Below are 17,830 nucleotides of genomic sequence, written 5' to 3'. Positions count from 1 at the left end.
TTACTATGTATTATAGAAGTAGAGAAATTGAAACTTAAAAATTTGCTAATTTTTACAAATTTATTAGTAAATTTGGTATTTTTTTATAAATAAAAATGAATATTTTTTTACTCCATTTTACCAGTGTCATGAAGTACAATATGTGACGAAAAAACTATCTCAGAATGGCCTGGATAAGTCAAAGCGTTTTAAAGTTATTACCACATAAAGTGACACTGGTCAGATTTGCAAAAAATGGCTTGGACCTTAAGGTGAAAATTAGCCCGGTCCTTAAGGGGTTAACTGTGTAGAGGCCCAAGATTCTAATATAGAGTGAAAGAGCACTCTCCTTTTACACTGTCTGCGGATTCCATATAGATTGCTAGAGAATCTATTCTGTTACATGCTGATACAAGTAGTGGGCAAATAGAGAGGGTATCAGCAGTAAATTTGTGTTGAAATCTCTGTTTATTTTTTCCTTCTTGTCATCTATCAAAAAATTAGGTTCGGCGACAGGGAACCTCCACCATCAGGGGGTCGCCCTGGGCTAAGCAGTCTATAGGGCATTTAGGGTAAGTGTCTCTGCCCTGCTTTCTTTACTAGACCTTGGTCCCTGCGCCTGAACCTGTGTGTCTATCCCGTCAGCATGAATGTTTTTCTTTTGGGGGCCACTACTCCCCTATAAAGAAACTTTGGTAACTGTAGTACACAATTGTTGGTATATACAGTCGTGGCCAAAAGTTTTGAGAATGACAAAAATATTAGTTTTCATTAGTTTGCTGCTAAACTGCTTTTAGATCTTTGTTTCAGTTGTTTCTGTGATGTAGTGAAATATAATTACACGCACTTCATACGTTTCAAAGGCTTTTATCGACAATTACATGACATTTATGCAAAGAGTCAGTATTTGCAGTGTTGGCCCTTCTTTTTCAGGACCTCTGCAATTCGACTGGGCATGCTCTCAATCAACTTCTGGGCCAATTCCTGACTGATAGCAACCCATTCTTTCATAATCACTTCTTGGAGTTTGTCAGAATTAGTGGGTTTTTGTTTGTCCACCCGCCTCTTGAGGATTGACCACAAGTTTTCAATGGGATTAAGATCTGGGGAGTTTCCAGGCCATGGACCCAAAATGTCAACGTTTTGGTCCCCGAGCCACTTAGTTATCACTTTTGCCTTATGGCACGGTGCTCCATCGTGCTGGAAAATGCATTGTTCTTCACCAAACTGTTGTTGGATTGTTGGAAGAAGTTGCTGTTGGAGGGTGTTTTGGTACCATTCTTTATTTATGGCTGTGTTTTTGGGCAAAATTGTGAGTGAGCCCACTCCCTTGGATGAGAAGCATCACCACACATGAATGGTCTCAGGATGCTTTAGTGTTGGCATGACACAGGACTGATGGTAGCGCTCACCTTTTCTTCTCCGGACAAGCTTTTTTCCAGATGCCCCAAACAATCGGAAAGAGGCTTCATCGGAGAATATGACTTTGCCCCAGTCCTCAGCAGTCCATTCACCATACTTTCTGCAGAAGATCAATCTGTCCCTGATGTTTTTTTTGGAGAGAAGTGGCTTCTTTGCTGCCCTTCTTGACACCAGGCCATCTTCCAAAAGTCTTTGCATCACTGTGCGCGCAGATGCGCTCACACCTGCCTGCTGCCATTCCTGAGCAAGCACTGGTGGCACTCCGATCCCTCAGCTGAATCCTCTTTAGGAGACGATCCTGGCGCTTGCTAGATTTTCTTGGACGCCCTGAAGCCTTCTTAACAAGAATTGAACCTCTTTCCTTGAAGTTCTTAATGATCCTATAAATTGTTGATTGAGGTGCAATCTTAGTAGCCACAATATCCTTGCCTGTGAAGCCATTTTTATGCAACGCAATGATGGCTACACGCGTTTCTTTGCAGGTCACCATGGTTAACAATGGAAGAACAATGATTTCAAGCATCACCCTCCTTTTAACATGTCAAGTCTGCCATTTTAACCCAATCAGCCTGACATAATGATCTCCAGCCTTGTGCTCGTCAACTTTCTCTCCTGAGTTAACAAGACGATTACTGAAATGATCTCAGCAGGTCCTTTAATGACAGCAATGAAATGCAGTGGAAAGTTTTTTTGGGATTAAGTTCATTTTCATGGCAAAGAAGGACTATGCAATTCATCTGATCACTCTTCATTACATTCTGGAGTATATGCAAATTGCTATTATAAAAACTTAAGCAGCAACTTTTCCAATTTCCAATATTTATGTCATTCTCAAAACTTTTGGCCACGACTGTACATACCTATACCCGCTTGATTATAAATAAAGGTATTTTTAACAGTTACACTTCCTATTACATGTAATCCAGCAAAACAACCTAAAAAAAATTGATCCTGTCTTTTGAGCATACGCCTTCACATGGTCAGTATTTGTTCAGTAAGTGAACAGTATTGGTAAGTAGAGATGGCCTTGCGGTTCGCCCATCAGTCGTTTCGCGGTGAACTTTGCGCGTTAGCGATTCGCCGAACATGCAAACATATGGCGATGTCCGCCGGCGCCATATTCTTTTGCATTGCGCCAAACTTTAACCCATGACACATCCATCAGGTGGGGCAGGACAGCGAATTGAGACGTTTCAGCACATGGACACACCACCACTCTGTAACAGAACCCGATTTGGCAGCCATTTTACATTCTGTGTTTTGCCAGTGTAGGAAGAGGTTGCTTTGTGGAGCAGGGACAGACTGTTAGGGCCACCAAAAGCTAGCTAATAGGGCCACAAAAGTCCTTTTAATGACTGGTATAGGTGTTGTAAGGGGTTACACTCTCAGGCTGGACGGCGATGACAGATTATTTTGCAGACCACAGGGTTAAAGTCCAAATGCTGCTTTAATATCACACTCCGGCAATACATGCAACTCCAGTTATAATTCACTGGGTAAGGTGAAGGTCCAGCACCACAAAACATAAACCAAACTAAAATAAACACCTGCCCGTCTGGGCCCTGGTTAATACAGTGAAGATCCTAGCTCACCTATTGAACACAGGTCACACAGAGAACTCGGCTTCTCTAGCCAGCAGGGCAGCCAGCTTCCCAGGCTTTCTCCAGGCATTACTCTCTCCCCAGACTGACAGCCTGGACTGTGCTTTATTTCCCCTTGATGATCCCAGCTGGCTTCAGCTGGGGATCCCTCAGGCTAGGGGAAAACCTGTCCTGGAATGGGGTGGACTGGGGAGGTCCCTCTACCAATCCTACCTTCTCCCAGTCCAATAAAATCCAGCCCATAAACTTAACAAAACTGTCTCAGCAGCCTACACATTGCTGAGACCATTTTAACCTTCTGGATTTTATTTACCTCACCCAGTTGAGGAAGCTGGGTGGGATATACACCCCTTACAGGACTTTACCATACACTTTTCTGTTCACCTTACCACAGTGTGCTATACTGAGGGGTGTGATATACTTATAATATACTTTCTAACATAGAAAGTACATTATAATGCATTTGTATTGTGCAGCAGCTGTGTGCGGTTCTGCTGTGATGCCAGTTATATAGAGGGACAAACGCTATTGGAATAACTAAATGCAACTGGTGTGATATACCTGTTGGCCCCCCCCCAAAAATGATTGAGGGGTGCAATATACCTGCTTCCAAAAAACACTGATTAAGGGGTTTGATATACCTGCTTCCACAAAATACTGATTGAGGGGTACGATATACCGGCTTTCACCAAATATTGCTTGAGGCCTGCGATATACCTGATTCAACTAAATACTGATTGAGGCGTGCGATATAAATGCTTCCACCAAATATTGATTAAGGGGTTCTATATACCTGCTTCCACAAAATACAGATTGAGGGGATTGATATACAGTACAGACCAAAAGTTCGGACACACCTTCTCATTCAAAGAGTTTTCTTTATTTTCATGACTATGAAGGCATCAAAACTATGAATTAACACATGTGGAATTATATACATAACAAACAAGTGTGAAACAACAGAAAATATGTCATATTCTAGGTTCTTCAAAGTAGCCACCTTTTGCTTTGATTACTGCTTTGCACACTCCTGGTATTCTCTTGATGAGCTTCAAGAGGTAGTCCCCTGAAATGGTCTTCCAACAGTCTTGAAGGAGTTCCCAGAGATGCTTAGCATTTGTTGGCCCTTTTGCCTTCACTCTGAGGTCCAGCTCACCCCAAACCATCTCGATTGGGTTCAGGTCCGGTGACTGTGGAGGCCAGGTCATCTGGCGCAGCACCCCATCACTCTCCTTCATGGTCAAATAGCTCTTACTTTCAAAGTTTTCCCAATTTTTCGGCTGACTGACTGACCTTCATTTCTTAAAGTAATGATGGCCACTCGTTTTTCTTTACTTAGCTGCTTTTTTCTTGCCATAATACAAATTCTATGTAAGATCCTCACCTGCTTTGCACTCCAGGGGAACCAAGAGGGGTCCTCGTGGAGTTGCGGGACAGGTTATCCGTGTCTCTGATGCACCAGCGCTGACCCCTTTGCGAGCCAGTGCGGGGATGCGTTCGTGTGGACATCGGAGGGGAGGACCGTCGGAGTCCCGGGGACAGAGTGGCCGGGCGAGTGACAAGGCGCCGCGGCCAGGGTTGTCTCCGGTGTCTCCTGCGACTTCCGTTTCCGCATCTGGGTCCACGCGCTCGCATACTCGTGCTGAGTCAATCATGCGTCCGTGCGTACGCACGAGGGCAGGTTCGCAAAGGGATACACGGTCGCGAGTACGCGCTTCTTATGCGCTTCGTCGACCAGTGGCGCATAATATACTGACTCACAAGAGCAAAGTGGATTAGGGAGCCTGCCATGGGTTAATCAACTTGTGATTGCCTTAGGCCATGTACTCAGGTGCAGGGCAATTTGTTCACCTATGGTAGTGGACACTTGGCACCCTGGGATTGGTCAGCAGGCACTTAAAAGGAGGTCTCTCAGGGTGATCAGTGCCCACTGTTATTTTCCCTCAACCAGGTATAGGTCACAACTCCTAGTGACTGAAGACTGCCAGGAACTTTGTCCTTTGCAGCGGACCCAAGATCTGGAGTGACTCGACTGCCAAGTGCACAGCATCATTCAGCACTGGTTGGGACTATTCCTGGAATCTCCTTGCCTGTTTTTTTGTTATTATTCCTTGTTACCAGCAAGTGTCCTGGACGTTTATGTTTCTGGTGAATAAACACCTTTTTGCTTTCATCACTGGTCTGTTTGTTGGTGCCTTGCATTACATTCTAACAGTCTATTCAGTAGGACTATCAGCTGTGTATCCACCTGACTTCTCAACGCAACTGATGGTCCCAACCCCATTTATGAGGCAAGAAATCCCACTTATTAAACCTGACAGGGCACACCTGTGAAGTGAAAAGCATTTCAGGGGACTACCTCTTGAAGCTCATCAAGAGAATGCCAAGAGTGTGCAAAGCAGTAATCAAAGCAAAAGGTTTGAAGAACCTAGAATATGACATATTTTCAGTTGTTTCACACTTGTTTGTTATGTATATAATTCCACATGTGTTAATTCATATTTTTGATGCCTTCAGTGTGAATCTACAATTTTCATAGTCATGAAAATAAAGAAAACTCTTTGAATGAGAAGGTGTGTCCAAACTTTCGGTCTGTACTGTACCTGCTTCCACCAAATATTGATCAAGGCCTGCAATACACCTGCTTCCACAAAATACTGATTAAGGGGTTTGATATACCTGCTTCCACAAAATACTGATTGAGGGGTGCGATATACCTGCTTCCACAAAATACTGATTACGGGGTTTGATATACCTGCTTCCACAAAATACAGATTGAGGGGTGTGATATACCTGCTTCCACCAAATAATTATTAAGGCATTCTATATACCTGTTTCCACAAAATACTGATTGAGGGGTGCAATATACCTGCTTCCACAAAATACAGATTGAGGGGTGTGATATACCTGCTTCCAGCAAATAATTATTAAGGCGTTCTATATACAGTCAGATCCATAAATATTGGGACATCGACACAATTCTAACATTTTTGGCTCTATACACCACAATGGATTTGAAATGAAACAAACAAGATGTGCTTTAACAGCAGACTGTCAGCTTTAATTTGAGGGTATTTACATCCAAATCAGGTGAACGGTGTAGGAATTACAACAGTTTGCATATGTGCCTCCCAATTATTAATGAACCAAAAGTAATGGGACAGAATAATAATCATAAATCCAACTTTCACTTTTTAATACTTGGTTGCAAATCCTTTGCAGTCAATTAAAGCCTGAAGTCTGGAATGCATAGACATCACCAGACACTGTGTTTCATCCCTGGTGATGCTCTGCCAGGCCACTACTGCAACTGTCTTCAGTTCCTGCTTGTTCTTGGGGCATTTTCCCCTTCAGTTTTGTCATCAGCAAGTGAAATGCATGCTCAATCGGATTCAGGTAGGTCAGGTGATTGACTTGGCCATTGCATAAAATTCCACTTCTTTCCCTTAAAAAACTCTTTGGTTGCTTTTGCAGTATGCTTTGGGTCAATGTCCATCTGCACTGTGAAGCGCCGCCCAATGAGTTCTGAAGCATTTGGCTGAATATGAGCAGATAATATTGCCTGAAACACTTCAGAATTCATCCTGCTGCTTTTGTCAGCAGTCACATCATCAATAAATACAAGAGAACCAGTTCCATGCTTCACTGATGAGGTGGTATGTTTAGGATCATGAGCAGTTCCTTTCCTTCTCCATACTCTTCTCTTTCCAGGCTTTTTTAGATGTCGTTTGGCAAACTCTAATCTGGCCTTCCTGTTTTTGAGGCTCAACAATGGTTTATCTTGTGGTGAACCTTCTGTATTCACTCTGGTGAAGTCTTCTCTTGATTGTTGACTTTGACACACATACACCTACCTCCTGGAGAGTGTTCTTGATCTGGCCAACTGGTGTGAAGGGTGTTTTCTTCACCAGGGAAATAATTATTCGGTCATCCACCACAGTTGTTTTCCGTGGTCTTCTGGTATTGCTTTAAGAAGGTTCCAAACAGTTGTTTTGGCCACGCCTAACGTTTTTGCTATCTATCTGATGGGTTTGTTTTATTTTTTCAGCCTAATTATGGCTTGCTTTACTGATAGTGACAGCTCTTTGAATCTCATCTTGAGAGTTGACAGCAACAGATTCCAAATGCAAATAGCACACTTGAAATGAACTCTGGACCTTTTATCTGCTCATTGTAATTGGGATAATGTGGGAATAACACACACCTGGCCATGGAACAACTGAGAAGCCAATTGTCCCATTACTTTTGGTTCCTTAACAAGTGGGAGGCACATATGCAAACTGTTGCAATTCCTACACCATTTACCTGATTTGGATGTAAATACCCTCAAATTAAAGCTGACAGTCTGCAGTTAAAGCTTCATCTTGTTTTTTTTTTTTCATTTCAAATCCATTGTGGTGGTGTATAGAGCCAAAAATGTTAGAATTGTGTTGATGTCCCAATATTTATGGACCTGACTGTACCTGTTTCCACAAAATACTGATTGAGGGGTGCAATATATCTGCTTCCACAAAATACTGATTAAGGGGTTTGATATACCTGCTTCTACAAAATACAGATTGAGGGCTGCGATACACCTGCTTCCAACAAATATTAATTAAGGGGTTCTATATATCTGCTTCCACAAATTACTGATTGAGGGGTGCGATATACCTGCTTTCACAAAATACTGATTAAGGGGTTTGATATATCTGCTTTCACAAAATACTGATTGAGGGGTGCTATATACCTGCTTCCACCAAATATTGATTAAGGGGTTCTATATACCTGCTTCCACAAAATACTGATTAAGGGGATTGATATACCTGCTTCCACCAAATATTAATTGAGGCCTGCGATACACCTGCTTCCACAAAATACTGATTAAGGAGACTGATATACCTACTTCCACCATATATTGATTGAGGCCTACGGTACACCTGCTTCCACAAAATACTGATTAAGGGGTTTAATATACCTGCTTCCACAAAATACTGATTGAGAGGTGCGATATACCTGCTTCCACCAAATATTGATTGAGGCCTGCGATATACCTGCTTCCACAAATATTAGTCTTCTCTAGGGACTTTGGCACAAGGTCGTTTTGAAAATGACAGGCAGAGAAAAAGGCAGGCCGTTCCGCAGGGGTGGTATGGGTCGGGCAGGTGTACCAGGCCGGAGCCTAAGTGGGAAGGTGGAGAAGGTGCGTGCAATTACGTCAAAGGACGCACCAGAGTTGGATGGGTGGCTCACTAAGCCTTCCAGTTCTGCACCCTCCTCATCCTCTCTATCTGGACCCTCCTCACTCTCTGCTGTGTGCACCCTCAAAGCCATCCACCACGCACGGTCACATCTTGCACTTCCAGGACGCCGGCACATGGTGTGGGCTTTTTTTAATGTGTCAGCTGCTGACAATAGTGTTGCCATCTGCATCTTGTGCTGTCAATGCATAAGTCGCGGGAAGCCCAACACTCACCTAGGGACGACCGCCTTAAGAAGGCACCTAGCCTCCCATCACCGAGCCCAGTGGGAGCAATGCCGTCAGAACCCACAAAGCCACACTCTCGGTGCTCCATGTCCTGCCTCTTCTCCTTTTCCATCTCCAATTTTTCCTCCACTCCTTTTTCCACAGAGCCGTCATTGCGTTCATCTGGCAGAAGGCAGGCTTCCGTGGCCCAAATGTTCGAGCGTAAAAAGATGATAACGCCCCGATAACCCTCTTGCCCAACGGCTGACCGCTGGCTTGTCGGAACTGCTAGCCCGCCAACTACTGCCATATAAACTGGTGGACTCGGAGGCATTTAGAAAATTTGTGGCCATTGGCACACCGCAATGGAAAGTCCATAGAAGGAAATATTTCTCCCAGAAGGGCATCCCAGAGCTATATGGCCACGTTCAGTGGCAAGCGAATATATCTCTGGCACACAGTGTCGGTGGCAAGATACATCTGACCACAGACACGTGGTCTAGCAAACACAGGCAGGGAAGGTACATAACTTTTACTGCCCACTAAGTGAACCTTCTGACGGCCGTCAAGCATGTCGTCACGGGGCGCCAAAGGCGCACTTGGTCTCCCATCAGCCGCAGACCTGCTGCTTAGCTTCGGGAGCGAGGATCTGTGTTTGGCCTCGTTCCCAGGGTGGCTTTGCTAGCTGGGAGGCTCCCTGCTCCTATGTCTGCCTTGAGCGCCGAGCTGATCACTCGGTGCTCAATTTGTCTGTCTGTCGGTCATGTGACGCTGGCCACGTCACATGACCCTCACTCCCCACTATAAATACAGGCAGCCTGCTGGCCACAGGTTGCCTGTTAATTTTAGGTGTCTGGTGATTGTTTTGTTCCTGCATACTTACCTGATCCTGTGTTCCCTGACGATTCTCTGCCTGCTCCTCCTGTACTGCGCATCTCTCCTGGTATCCTGACCCCGGCTTCCACCTGACAATTCTTTGCGGACTCCTGTTGTACTTCGTTTCTCTCCTGGTATTTGACCTCTGCTTTTCCTGACTATTCTCTGCTCATTCCTTAGTAATGCGTAGCTCTCTAGGTATTGACCCGGTCCGTTCACGTTCCGTTATTTGTCTTGTCTGTCTTCCCAGCACGTATCCTAAGTTAGGGACTGCCGTCTAGTTGTCCCCTGTCATTAGGACTTGCGAGGCAAGTAGGCAGGGCCAGGGGTGAGGGTGGAGCGCAGTGGTCACTATCCTCACCCCTGTCTGTAGTGTACGTTACCGTCACACATGTAACCCGTGGCACCCGCATGGATTTGGTCTTACCGCCACGGATTGCATGCAGGCCTGCCTCTTCTTCTCCTCCTACTCCATTCTCCGTCTCCTCTTTGGCTGACTCCACCTTTTCCGCTGCTACCGCCTCTTCTGCTGTACCCCCCATGATCCCCAGCACCTATTCGGCGTGCCAGGTGAGACATTGCCATGCTGTGCTGCGGCTGTTGTGCCTGGAAGCCAAGAGCCACACCGGTACTGCAATGCTTTCAGCTCTGCGATCACAGGCCGATCAGTCGCTAACCCCACTCAATTTGACAGTTGGTAAAGTGTTGTGCGAAAATGGTGCCAATCTGCTGAGCGCGCTGAAACAGGACAAGATGACACATGCGCCGTGCATGGCACATGTCCTGAATATAGTCGTGCAGAGATTCATTGACAAATACCCCGGGGTCCAGGACGTCTTGCGGCAGGCCAGGAAAATCTCTGGCCATTTTAGAAGATCTTACACGGCCATGGCTCACCTTGCTGACGTTCAGCGGCGACACCACCTGCCCGTCAGACGTCTGATTTGTGACAGCCCGACGCGCTGGAACTCCACCTTTTATATGGTACATAGGCTGCTCCAGCAACAATGTGCAGTTAACGACTACCTGTATGAACTCTGCAGCCGAACAGGTTCTGGGGAGCTTGGTTTCTTTTCCACCACGCCAGTGGCTGCTCATGCGTGATGCATGCAGACTTCTGCGGCCATTTGGTGAGAACACCAAACAGATCAGTCGCAGCCAGGGCACCATCAGTGACATCGTACCTTACACCTTCTTTCTGGAGCGTGCATTGCATCGTGTCATTGATCAAGCCATCGAGGAGCAGGAGGTAGAAGATGAGGAAGTCGCAATGCTGAATAAATTCCCGGGGGGGGGGGGCTACTCCATCTGAGACAAGTCAGCATGAGTCTGAAAAGGAGTCAGAGGAGGATGGTGGCTGGGGGGAGGAGGAGGAGGAGCAAGAAGAACAGGCTTTGAGGGGGGCTTTAAAATTTTCTCCCTGGTGTTGTCCGTGGTTGGGGGAGGAGACAGAGGACGACATTCTCCTGGGCGATGAGCAGCAGCAAGCGCGTTCCACCGCTTCCAATTTAGTGCAAATGGGGGCCTTCATGCTCCATTGTTTGAAGAGTGACCCCCGTATAAAAAGCATAAAGGGCAAGGACCAGTACTGGATGGCAACGTACTTAGACCCCCGGTACAAACACATAATGGCGGACATGCTACCAGCATCACAGAGGACTGTCAGAATGCAGCATTTCCAGGCCTTGCTGCGAGAGATGCTGCATTCTGCTGTTGTGGGCGCTGGCAGAGGAATTTCCACCCACAGCAAAACAGGTGCGGGTACCAATCCTACCGCGCCTGCAAGAAGAGGGTGGTTTGAAGATGTGTTGGTCACTTCGGATAGGAGATTATTCTTGCAGCTTACCCATTGACATCCACCCTCTGGATACTACCTCAGGAAATGCCTAGACCGACAGGTGTCCGACTACATCGGGTTAACGGCCGATGTGGACGCTCTGAGAAGAGAGGAACCCCTGGACTACTGGGTGTACAGGCTTGACCTGTGGCCAGAGCTGGCACAATTTGCCATGGAACTCTTGGCTTACCCCTCGTCGAGTATCCTGTCCGAAAGGACGTTCAGCGCAGCAGGGGGGATCGTGACCGATAAGCGCACTCGCCTAGCTCACGACAGTGTGGACTACCTCACATTTCTAAAAATTAATGAGGTATGCATTTCGGAGGAATTCAACACCTGTGATGACTATGTGTAATTGAATTTCCTCATGCCAGCCCACGCATATCCGCCACCACACAGAACAAAGAATGGTCGTCTTATGTATATATACAGCGGAATAAAAGGTCTTTTCTGTCAGGTGAATACATAATTTTTGGGGCCTCTACTCCAGTGGCCTACAGTAAAATTGTTATCCAGTGACCGTCTAATATACCTCCAGCCACATAATCACTTGTTCTTTTCTGTCAGGTGAATGCCTAATTTTTGGGGCCTCTACTGGCCTACAGTAAAATTGTTATCCAGTGACCGCCTAATGTACCTCCAGCAACATAATCACTTGTTCTTTTATTTCAGGTGAATGCATAATTTTTGGGGCCTGTACTCTCGTGGCCTAAAATATAAATTTTCTAGGCTCCAGCAGGGCACATTTTTGAGAGTTTCCCTTTAAGACGCATAAAAATGGCCCCTGATTAAAATACATATTTTTTGTGGGATTTTTTTGCCATTGATCCCCCTATGGTATGTCACTGCCCATGTTGTGGGACTATTTGTGCACTTCTAGTAAGTATTTGGTGGCTGCAAATATGACCTGAAGGGTTTTCATGTTCGACTTATATTAAAGTCAATGGGGTCCACCGCAAACTCGCAGTTCGCGAATATTTGATCGTGAACGCGTGATCGCGAATCGTCCTGGCCGATGTTCGTCCATCAATATTGGTAAGGCCGAAAAAAACAGGAGTGCGTCCAAAACAGATATGACACCTGATATGAATATTTGCATGTCTTCTGTGTTTTGGACCCACTCCTGTTTTTGGTTTCCAAATCATGATCAAATGCAGATGCAAAATACTGTCCGTGTGATAGAGGCCTTATGCTCATTTTTGGTCATTTGCCTCTGAAATCTGTTTTATTCAGATGGAAAAGAAGTCCTGCATGCAGGACTTTAATGGTCTCTATCACACGGTCAGTATTTGGTAGATTTTTGCATCAGTATTTGATCAGTACTGGTAAGGCACAAACAGGAGTGGGTCCAAAACAGAGATAACATGTGATGGAAATATTTGCATGTCTTCTGTGTTTTAGACCCACTATTATGATCAAATCCTGATGCAAAATACTGGCCGTGTAATAGAGGCCTTAATGGATGCTCCAAAGACAGGATCTGTTGTGTTTTTCATTTTTCTGTTTTTCTTACAGATCAGTAGAATTATTTAAAAAATTGTGATGTCAACAGGGCCAAACAGGAACATTAGTGGCCCGATCACAGAAGGGCGAGAGTGGCAACAGCATGAGGAGTCAACATAGTGGCCCAGTCACATCGTGTGGAGGGTGGCAACAGCATGAGGAGTCAACATAGTGGCCTAGTCACAGACTGAGGAGGGTGGCAATAGCATAAGGGGTCAACACAGTGGCCCAGTTACAGAGTGGTGAAGGTGGCAACAGCATGATGAGTCAACATAGTGTCCCAGTTACAGAGTGGGGAAGGTTGCAACAGCACGAGGAGTCAACATAGTGCCCCATCAAAGAGTGGTGAGGGTGGCAGCAGCATGAGGAGTAAACATTGTGGCCCAATTAGAGAGTGGGGAGGGTGGCAACAGCATGATGAGTCCCCATAGTGGCCCAGTCAGAGAGTTGTGAGGGTGGCAACAGCATGAGAAGTCAACATAGTAGCCCAGTCACAAAGTAGAGAGGTGGGGGCTAATAGTAGTGGCAGTAACGGCACAAGATAGTGGAAGATGGCAGCAGAAGCAGCAAGTGTGTGGCATCAGGCGGGTGGCAGCATCAGAATAGTGGCTGAAGAAAGTGGCCAGAAGTATCGGGCCATTTTTCACAATGTTTTGGTGTGGCACCCAGAATGATCTAGTCTGATGCATCAGGCACTGGCGTGTGGAAATCCTGGCTGATCCACGCTTGATTCATCTTTACAAAGTTTAGTCTCTTAACATTTTGTGTTGAAAGGTGAGTTCTCTATGGGGTAACTAAACACCCACTCTGATGCCACACTACTGGCTGGGCAGGAAAGCTTGTCCATGGAAAACTCGGCCAGTTGTGGCCACAAATCAAGTTTGGCTGCCCAGTAATTCAGGTAATCTGGGCTGGCAGGGTGCATTCCAAGTATGCCACCACCTACTGGTTCAGGTGCTGCTCCATGTCCTATTGGTGCTGGAGTCAGAGTTAGAAAATATGACTCTTCTCTGGTCACACAAGTAAGATATGACTCTTTTATGTTAATTTGCATAAAAGGTGGGAAGTACAAAAATGCATAATACCTTTTGAATTAGTCTGCAAATTAAAAGTGTCATTTATATGTTTAGGGAAACACAATGAACATTTAGAAACGCTCAGTGAGGGTAGCATAGTAGAGGTGACAGGTTCCCTTTAAAGGAGTTGTGTCACTTCAACAAGTGGCATTTATTATGTAGAGAATGTTAATACAAGCCACTTATTCATGTAGTGTTATTATCAATATTGCTTCCTTGCTAGCTGGATTAATTTCCCCATCACATTATACACTGCTCGTTTCCATAGTTACAACCAACCTGCAATCCATCAGTGGTGCTCATGCTTGAACACTATAGGAAAAAATGCCGACCTGTCTGGTGACTGGGACCATGGGAGCTCACATAGGTTGGTGCTTTTTTTTATAAGGTGCAAGCACATCCACGCTGATGGATAGCAGGGTGGTCATAACCATGGAAATGAGCAGTGTATAATGTTGAATCCAGCCAGCAAATGAAGCGCATAATAACAATACATTAGTAAGTGTCTTGTATTAACTTTCTCTACATAATAAATACTGTTTGCTGAACTGACAAAACCCTTTAAGTTGCTGCTGATGGAGCTGGTGCTGCTCCTGCCCCCCACCCCTCTCCAGTAGTCATGGCAGTGGACCATGAGTGCAGAGGACCCCTTGGTCAGACTTTCGTGAGAATTGGCGATGGCGCACATAGGCAGCGACCAACTGACTACATGTCTCGATAGTAGTTGAATTTATCCTCCCTCTCAGCAGGTGGAAAAAAGGCCTCCATTTTGGAGCTGTAGCGAGGGTCTAACATGGTGGAGAGCCAGTAGCCATCCCTCTGCCGAATGGTGATAATACGGCTGTCAATATGCAGGGAACTCAGCATGCATCTGGACATTTGTGCAAGGGACTCTGAGGGACTCCCTGCCTCCATCTCTACTGCATACTGCCACAATGTGTTGGGGTCATCTGCCTGGTCTTCCTAAACGCCCTCCAGCTCCCCCTGCTCCTCTACTGTCACTTGTGCAGATAAACCACTCATATCTGTATACATTGCTTGTGGGTGAATGTCCTCCTCCGACAGTTCAGCCCCCACAGGACTCAGGTGGCCATGAGATGTAGGCACCACGTCTCCTGTCCCCTGGCCAGCCAGATTTATCAGCATCTGCTCCAGGACGTGAAAGAGTTGAATAACATAATTCATCCCGTAGTCCTGGCGACTGGCAAATAGAGTGGCCTCCTCAAAAGGCCTGAGCAAGCAGGTGTCACACATGAGCTGCCACTGTCTGCTACCTGTCCGCCTGCATATAACACAAGGTGTAAAACCAAATATGTGAAAAAAATATTTAGATCGCTATTTCACCCCAATTACAGAATTACGCAGTTATAGAATTATGTATGTATAAAACAATGTGGACACCATAATAGCAGAAGCATTAGACCGCTTTTTAACCCCAATTAGTGCAGCAATGTGTAATAGAATGGCTTATCTATTAGTCAAGCAGGACACTTTTCTATTGGCCCCTGCAGTCTCCCTGGTGGGGATAAAGTCTCCCTACACCAGAGATCAGCAACCTTCGGCACTCCAGCTGTTGTGAAACTACAATTCCCAGCATGCTCCATTCATTTATTTGGGAGTTCTGAGAAGAGAAGAGCAAGTATGCATGCTGGGAGTTGTAGTTTCACAACAGCTGTAGTGCCGGAGGTTGCCTACCCCTGCCCTACACTATCTCTGTGTTGTCCCTGAACTGTTTCAAACTAAAAAAAAATGAAATAAAGTCTTTCCTAATCACTGTCACTAGCACCTGTTCCTGCACAGTAAAATCACAAAGACTGGGCAGGATGAGGCTTTTTAGAGGACTGTGACATCACCGGGGCTTGCTATATGCTAACATTGGCTGCATTGCATTAGAAGAGACCCCTCATTCCTGGGCTTCTTTCACTTTGTAACATGTGCAGCAGGCATTTTGGGAAGATCTGATTAGTTACCACGAAGCGCCAGGAAATTCAGATTTGTGACGAATCAAATGTTTCCTGAAATTTGGATCAAATTCCACTTCGACAACTTCGATTCACTAATTGTGAGCCAAAACCAGGTGTGGCTCTAAACACAGAACAGGTACAGATCTTACCTTATTCCTTTTGGTCAGTGATTTCCATCAATGATTGTGAGCCAAAATCAGGAGTGTAGTCTACACAGACATAAGGTAAAAGGGAAAGATCTGTACCTGTTCTGTGTTTAAAGCCACACCTGGTTTTGGCTCAGAATCACTGACCAAAACATTTACGTGTGAATGAGGCTTTAAATTGGCAGTTTGCCTATGAGACACAGTCAAGGGGCTGGGCTTCATAGGACTCTGTAGCTGGCAGGCCCTAAGGCCTGGGGCAGCCACAGCAACCATCTGCCCCCTGTCATCGCAGTATAGGGGGCCGATGAAGAGATAGAGAGGGCCCCCTCCCTTGGTGAAACGCCTATCTGTTGCGGTCAGCATTGATGGCATATAAGGGAAATTATCTGCCGGCATCAGTGTTTTCACCGATGCTGACGGATACAGCAGGGTTCCAGCTGTCAGCAACAGCCGGGCCGCTGCAGCTGATTGAGCAAGTGGTGTTTCTGTGCCCACCCGATCAGCATGCCGTACATATACGGAGCTGGATAAGGCAAGGCACTGCCAGCTGCACCATACATGTATGGTTCTGGATGGGAAGGGGTTCAAAATTTCACTAGTAACATGGAGATATTAAGGTCATTTAACATATAAAGGCAATTTTTTAGTTCTCCCCTCCAAAATTTCAGTTTACATGGTGTTTTTGGTTACTATAATTCATTTATACCACATGCAATAACATACACTGCTGCATGTTACTGGGCTGTAAAATAAGTTGCCGCAAAGACTTCATACTCTGTGTGTACAATGCATGTCCTTATCACATAATACTGGTAACACTGACAGCTCTCTGCCATACTTGAGCAGCTTCACACTGCATTTGGGCAAGAGGGTGGATTAGAAGAAATAAAACACGAAACTCTAAGTATAATGAGTAGGGTACAATAGGTAGACAGAAACAGCAGAAAGCCAGCTTTGGCAAATAGGGGAATCAGTTATATGGTTTATATGGCAAATAAAGGAGATTTATCAGGGAAAAGATTGTACTTCTCTAGACTGAAAATAGCAACAATCAATGATTTGGACTCTGCATGAAAATTCTGACAAAATATACAAAATTACTTTCTTACCTAATAGTTTTTCTTCAAGCATATTTAGCTGATCTGCATGAAGCCCCCTTTTAGTTACAGAGGAAAACTGCCAGCTTAGCACTTCAGACAACTGGGTCCATCTCGCTGCTGGTGGGTTTAGGAAAAAGGATAGATTCTGAAAAGGAAGGAGGGCATATGATGAAAGAATACATAAAAATGTGGGTATACAAACTTGCAAAGGAGACTGAAATTGAAGTTTATATGTATGAAAAAAGATGTACAGTCGTGGCCAAAAGTTTTGAGAATGACACAAATATTAGTTTTCACAAAGTTTGCTGCTAAACTGCTTTTAGATCTTTGTTTCAGTTGTTTCTGTGATGTAGTGAAATATAATTACACGCACTTCATACGTTTCAAAGGCTTTTATCGACAATTACATGACATTTATGCAAAGAGTCAGTATTTGCAGTGTTGGCCCTTCTTTTTCAGGACCTCTGCAATTCGACTGGGCATGCTCGCAATCAACTTCTGGGCCAATTCCTGACTGATAGCAACCCATTCTTTCATAATCACTTCTTGGAGTTTGTCAGAATTTGTGGGTTTTTGTTTGTCCACCCGCCTCTTGAGGATTGACCACAAGTTCTCAATGGGATTAAGATCTGGGGAGTTTCCAGGCCATGGACCCAAAATGTCAACGTTTTGGTCCCCGAGCCACTTAGTTATCACCTTTGCCTTATGGCACGGTGCTCCATCATGCTGGAAAATGTTGTTGGGATTGTTGGGAGAAGTTGCTGTTGGAGGGTGTTTTGGTACCATTCTTTATTCATGGCTGTGTTTTGGGGAAAAATTGTGAGTGAGCCCACTCACTTGGATGAGAAGCAACCCCACACATGAATGGTCTCAGGATGCT

General features: G+C 45.2%; 1 protein-coding gene across 1 annotated transcript in view; it reads right to left on the bottom strand.

The window, feature by feature from the left end:
* Positions 1–17,830, bottom strand: part of STAT1 (signal transducer and activator of transcription 1) — a 1,318,258-nt gene that overhangs the window by 292,928 nt on the left and 1,007,500 nt on the right. Inside the window, exon 17 of the mRNA XM_040441848.1 lies at positions 16,960–17,095. Coding sequence (XP_040297782.1) covers positions 16,960–17,095 — 136 coding nt within the window. The remainder of the gene's footprint in view (positions 1–16,959; positions 17,096–17,830) is intronic.

The sequence above is a fragment of the Bufo bufo genome, chromosome 7 (genome assembly GCF_905171765.1).
Source record: "Bufo bufo chromosome 7, aBufBuf1.1, whole genome shotgun sequence".
Lineage (NCBI taxonomy): Eukaryota > Metazoa > Chordata > Amphibia > Anura > Bufonidae > Bufo > Bufo bufo.
The sequence above is the reverse complement of the archived record's forward strand: the minus strand, read 5'-3'. Positions and strand labels throughout refer to the sequence as shown.